Here is a 6,000-nt window from a genome sequence, read left to right on the forward strand (position 1 = left end):
TAATATATGATAGGATTGATGAAATGGTTAAAATATATTTAGTGCATCCTAGTATTAAAGTTTTTTTTAAGTTTAATTTAAATTTAAGTATGCAAAAGTATCCGAAATCTTAGTTCTGCAAAACTAAATTTTTAGGCAAAATTTCCATGTACGAAATATACTTTTAGGAGTAACTAGCTTCCCAAACAAAAACTGAAACATAGCTTTACGTTATTAATATCATTGTAAGAAACTTTCAATTATTTTGAAATTATATCGATGCAACTTTTATTAACTATCACACCATTCAATATATATATATATATATGTATGTATGTATGTATGTATGATTTCACTGTAAGTATTAATGTAGAATTTAATTTAAATTGATCCACATTATATTTTTATTTTTTTTTAATTAATTTTAACTGAGGCATTAACTAATTTTAATATTTGAAGGTTATTTAATTTTTTATTTTACTTTCTAGCAATAAAAAAGTTTCAATTTTATTTTTTACAAAAAAAAAATTATATTTTATAGAATATATTTAATAAAACAATTTACACTTCAATTTAGCTAATGTATTTATGATTTTGAAACTCAAATTTTAATTAATTTAATTTAATTTTAATAAGGTTTTTACTCTAAATTTTGTATTTTTGTTCAATAGTTAATCGAGATACATGTATCATAAAAATAGTTGGCTTAATTAAGTTTTTTATACCTACAATATAGGTAGTTTTCAGATTACTATCTAATGTTCATTTTTTTCACTCAAGTACCTGACAAATTTTTCAGTCTCATTTGACTATCTGTCGTTAGTCGTCATCCGTTAAATGATGACGTGGCAGATGAAATGTCACATCATCATGTCTTGTCATTGACATCTCATTGTCATGTCATCCCCTTTAGTGATGTGGCAATGACGTGTCAGTGAAAATGCGTGATGACGTGACTCTTTTTCTGTCACGTCATGACTAAAGGCAACTAGCTAGTAAAATAAAATTGAAAATTTTTCCAGGTAATTATTTGACAAAATGAATTTTTAGGTAGTAATCGGAAAACGATTTGAAATAAAGTTATTAGATTAGTAAAACAAAGAAAGTGTGAAAGAAAGGAAGACCGAGGTGAGAGATATCGAATTGGAGTAACAAATGGAGTGAAAAAGAGGGAAAATTAAGTTGGTTTGAAATAAGAAGGTTATTTAAGTCATTTGAGTTTAAAAAAGAAAATGGAAGGTGTACTTAGGAAAAAGAGGGAGTGGACAAAGCAAGTGCCTACTATGGTGATCCGTTAGAGGCCACGCTTATAGAGGTTGGGCCGCATAATCCGTCCTATAACAGAAACCACGACGGTAACTTTGCTTCTCATACTACAGCATTCACTTCTACGGTGGCAGTGTTTGTGTGTACGCAACTTTTTTTCACTCTCAATTTATTTCTTCCCATCCCAATGATCCCACCGAACAGAAAAAGAGTAAGAGAGAGAGATAATTGTTGTTATTGTTGTTAAAAAGCTTCATTAAAGTGCCTTCAATTCTCCTCCTCTTTCAACGCCCCTTTCTCAACTCAATCCAATTTTCTTCTGCTTCCCTTCGAATCCGAGATCCGCTTCCAATCTCATTAATGGGTTCATTTTATCTTGGTACTTTTTAATGGGTTATTTCTCAATGCAAACAATTTATTCCTCAAGGGTGTTCTGTTTTGTCAGATCCTAGGTTTTGCTACATTTCTTCACAGCCCAACAATTTATAAACCAGGTTAGTGATATAAAAGATTGTACCTTTTTTACTTTTTATTTAATGGATTATTTGATTTGTGTAGAATTGTGTACAAATTGAGTTTTTTTTTTCTTCTGTTTTGGTTCCTTATCTTGTTGTTGTGAATTAGGCGAAGCATAAGAATGGGTGATGTGATGGGTCCTGACTTGATAAGTGATCTTCCTCAAAGCATTATAGAGAGCATTCTGGTACAGCTTCCAATTAGAGATGCTGTGAGAACTAGCATTTTGTCAAGTAAATGGAGGTATAAATGGGCTTCAATTACTCAACTTGTGTTTGATGACAAATGTGTGCCTTTTAGTAATGATAGGGAGGCTGTTGAGAAGAGTGTTGTCAAGTTCATCACCAGGGTGCTGTTTCTTCACCAAGGACCAATTCATAAGTTCCAAATCACGAATTCGAAGCTGCAGAGTTGTCCTGAAATTGATCAGTGGATTCTCTTCCTTTCGAGGAACGATATCAAGGAGTTGGTTATGGAGTTGGGAGAAGGGGAGTTTTTTAGAATACCTTCAAACCTTTTCAATTGTGGGAAGTTGACTCGGTTGGAGCTATCGCGGTGCGAGCTGGATCCGCCACATAGTTTTAAGGGGTTTGCGGGATTGAGGAGCCTCAACCTCCATCAAGTTTTGATATCCCCAGATGCTGTTGAGAGCCTTATTTCGAGATGCCCTCTCTTGGAGAGTTTGTCACTGGCGTACTTTGATAATTTGGCTCTTACTATCTGTGCCCCGAATCTTAAGTACTTGTATCTTGAAGGTGAATTCAAGGATATATGTCTTGAAGATACCCCACTTTTGGTTGAAATATCCATTGCTATGTATATGACTGATGACATTGCTGAGCACTTTGAGCAAAGCTCAAATTGCAATTTTGTCAAGTTTCTTGGTGGTGTGCCCAATCTTGAGAAGCTTGTTGGACTTATCTACTTCACAAAGGTAACATTTTGTTCTCATCTGTTTAATATGTTAGTTCATCCTCAAAGGAAGGTTGCTTTGATATTATGTATGGCCAACTTCTTTATTTTATTCATTTCTGCACTTTCTTGAAGTATTTGAGCATAGGTATTGACTCGGTGCATCCTCCAATGATGTACCACAATTTGGAGAGTATTGAATTATATCAAGTAAATTTTGAGGATATGGTGGAGATACTTGTCATCCTTCGCTTGATTACTAGCTCTCCCAATCTAAAAGAACTACAAATTTCAGTAAGTCCCCAGTCCTTACTCATTGCAAGAGTAGAGATTTTCAGTTTTTGCGAAGGGACAATAAACAATTTTATTATAAAATTATTAATTTTTACAAATCAGGCCTTTAATTATATATGTAAGATTTACTACTGCATGTTTCATGCAATTGATTTTGGCAGGGTTCATCAAACATACCAGTTGCTGTAGATACCCCAGACTTGGATTTTTGGGAAAAAGAATGCCTTTCAGATTCTACACTTAACAAGCTTAAAACTGTGAAGTTGTCAGAAATGGGTGGTTGGCCACATGAGATAGAATTCATCAAATATTTGCTTGGCCGTTCTCCTGTTCTCGAGACATTGAGTATCATTCCTTGTGTATTTGATATGGAGAATAATTTGAAAATGTTGATTGAATTGGTGAAATGTCGAAGAGCTTCTACTAGAGCAGAAGTTATTTTCACCCACGAGTGAAATTGTGGACTGTATTATAAAATGCATTATTTTATACCATTTCCAATGCTATTTCTCCTTGGTTGATGCATGACTTTCATTTAGAATACAAATATCATTATTACCAATGAGAAAACTTATAAATTCCCAAGCAAAAGTTGGAATGTTATATAGATAGGTTGAAGGCAATCAAGACACGTGTGGCATATAAGTTAGGGTCCATTTTACTGTCAGAAAACCCAAGTTAGCGTCTGGAAAGTCGAAACAGGGAACTGATGAATGATAATCAATAGCCAGATACTATTAGGAATCTTAGCTGAAATTTGCATCCACTATAGTTTTTCTTAAACCCTGTTGACAAGGATGTTTTCCCTTATGGTAGTTGCTCATCTGAACTTGATATGCTTAACTATATCATAGCACATTTTACAGCAAACTCATTTCCACTCAACTACTTGCAAGCAGTAGTTGCTGTAAAACTTTCTTCCACCAGAGGCTTGTATATCATGTTGTGGTTGTGGACTTGTGAGCGTGTGATTGAGAGTACAAATACATGCCACCACTCCTATTCTACTATTTTTTGTGCCTGTGGTTCAATAAGCATTAGTCAAAATTCTAATCCCCCTCAGCCTAAATGTAACCTCCTAAGTTCCTCATTCACACTAGTTTCCTATCTCAATAATTTGTTTTCTTTTAAAATTCAACAATTGATTTAACTCTCATTATAGGTGTTGCCCATGCTTTTATAATCTTGTGAAATATGTTGAGTTGCAGGATTATCACAGTCAACAACTATTATGGGGCAAATTATTATTGACTTTTTGGGAGTTTTCAATCTAATAAACATTTGTCAGGCATGTGGCGTGGTTTTATGTTGCATAAGCAAGATTGAGAGATTTTGTGCCTTCCTATTTTTAAGTATTGAGTCTCAACATGTCAATGTTATTGAAACTTTTCTAAATTGATGGCTTGAGAAGTAGTATTGCTACCGTTATTTTGCCCTGGTGACTTTTTTTTCCAGGAGCATATTCCACTTGAAAACAATTCGGCCTATCGTACCACTTAATGGTTTATGCATTAGAACTTCATTTAGCATAATATAATAATGGTAATACTGGCACAATATCAGCATTTTCAGTGTGCCATGAGGTTCTGGTTTATATCTGCTCTTGCCTTTGGCATAACAAGTGCAGTTGCTAGTTAAAATTATTGATAATACGGTGTCTTTTTGTAAATCAATCTTTGTTCTCACCAAAAAAATTCTATGTTGGGTACTATTGATGTTCTATTACTTCTATAAGATCGCAATAGCACTCTGAAGTCCAGAGTTCTCTACCTCTGCCACTCATTGATTTAATTCTCAGGGTACTGATGATAAATAAATAAATCCTGAGGCTACCCTTTTATCTGCAATCTCATTTCCTTCAAGCATTTCAACTGCTTTTGACATCTCGGGTCTGTGGCTAGGAACGTGTTGAGTACATAAAATAGATAATTGAAAGATTTCAGCAAGCTCAACACGTTCCTAGTCACCAATTGTTTTTCAGGTCCTTGCCACTAACCGAATCAAATTTCTTCTCTTGATTTTTTCACCAGCATTTGTAGCCAGACTCAGTGAATACAGTTTGTTAAAGCAAAGCGATATGCAAATAATTAAATGATAAATCAATTCTGTTTGGCTCACCAATGCTAGTGTGTGGATTCTCTCCATGGTTTGCTTCTTTTCCAAAATCAACAGCTTTTTGGCTAGGAATAAATTCAAGTAGAAAGATTCCAAGCGTAAACGTGTTTTCTCATAGGACTGGCCACCTGTTAAGTAACATCCTGGGGCTATATGCTCAATGGTGTTTTCGTGATTATCAAGCTCTCGAATTAACTCGTTAATTCTTATGAGTTTATGAGTTCACTTACTCTCTATAAGTTGACTCATGTGTAAATGTTCTTTTTAGTAGACTCTAGGTAAACTTTATAAACTCTAAGTAAAGTCGAGTTTACCACCGAGTCAACGAGTCAGTAAGTTAAAAAAATTAAGCCAAAATACAAGTTATTTTAAGTTGTTTTATGTCTGTTTAATGTTTAATATACCTTCATTTGGCGTATTGTTTACCAATAAAGAATTCTCACCGTTAATAACATCAAACATTTGTTCTTTAATAACATTAAACCCATGATAGAAATTATCTATTACTATTATAATATCTGCAAGTTATTATTTAGTAGTGATGCATTATTAGATATGATTATTTAAGTATTATGAAATTTATGATTTATTATTTTAGTTTATAAATTTACGTAAACTTTTAGTTTGATAAAGTTGGGTGTCTTATGGCAGCTAGAATTGTTTCCTACATTTCATTCCGAAGGTAATATCGGAAGTGCATAAAAAAAAAAAAAAAATCCTCCCGGCTCCACTGGCATACTGTTGTCACATGCAAGGCCTTGGGATCCAACTTTACCAACCCCAAATCACCAACCACAGCCTCACAGATCACAATGATCATCAACATATTTGTAGCCTTCACACCCCTATAAATAATCTTAGGGATCATGCAATTATAGCAAGCCTCTTGCAGCTCTTAAGGCTATCTCTTCCTTGCAC

The 6,000-nt window shown here is 33.9% G+C and overlaps 1 protein-coding gene across 1 annotated transcript; it reads left to right on the forward strand.

Moving 5' to 3' along the window:
* Positions 1 to 1,349: 1,349 nt before the first annotated feature.
* Positions 1,350 to 3,468, forward strand: LOC100781833 (F-box/FBD/LRR-repeat protein At1g13570). The gene is made up of 4 exons (XM_003518768.5): positions 1,350 to 1,739; positions 1,870 to 2,695; positions 2,809 to 2,967; positions 3,129 to 3,468. The coding sequence occupies exons 2-4, from the start codon at positions 1,883 to 1,885 to the stop codon at positions 3,420 to 3,422; spliced, it is 1,266 nt and encodes a 421-aa protein (XP_003518816.1). The 5' UTR covers positions 1,350 to 1,739; positions 1,870 to 1,882; the 3' UTR covers positions 3,423 to 3,468.
* The last annotated feature ends 2,532 nt before the right edge of the window (positions 3,469 to 6,000 follow it).

Source organism: Glycine max, chromosome 2 (assembly GCF_000004515.6).
Source record: "Glycine max cultivar Williams 82 chromosome 2, Glycine_max_v4.0, whole genome shotgun sequence".
Classification (NCBI taxonomy): Eukaryota; Viridiplantae; Streptophyta; class Magnoliopsida; order Fabales; family Fabaceae; genus Glycine; species Glycine max.

What these genes read in the sequence shown, in the direction of transcription:
- LOC100781833 (XM_003518768.5), top strand. Translation starts at nt 1,883, where the DNA reads ATGGGTGATGTGATGGGTCCTGACTTGATAAGTGATCTTCCTCAAAGC. An exon ending in GACTTATCTACTTCACAAAG is followed by an intron (nt 2,696 to 2,808) that starts GTAACATTTTGT and finishes ACTTTCTTGAAG; the next exon opens with TATTTGAGCATAGGTATTGA. An exon ending in TAAAAGAACTACAAATTTCA is followed by an intron (nt 2,968 to 3,128) that starts GTAAGTCCCCAG and finishes TGATTTTGGCAG; the next exon opens with GGTTCATCAAACATACCAGT.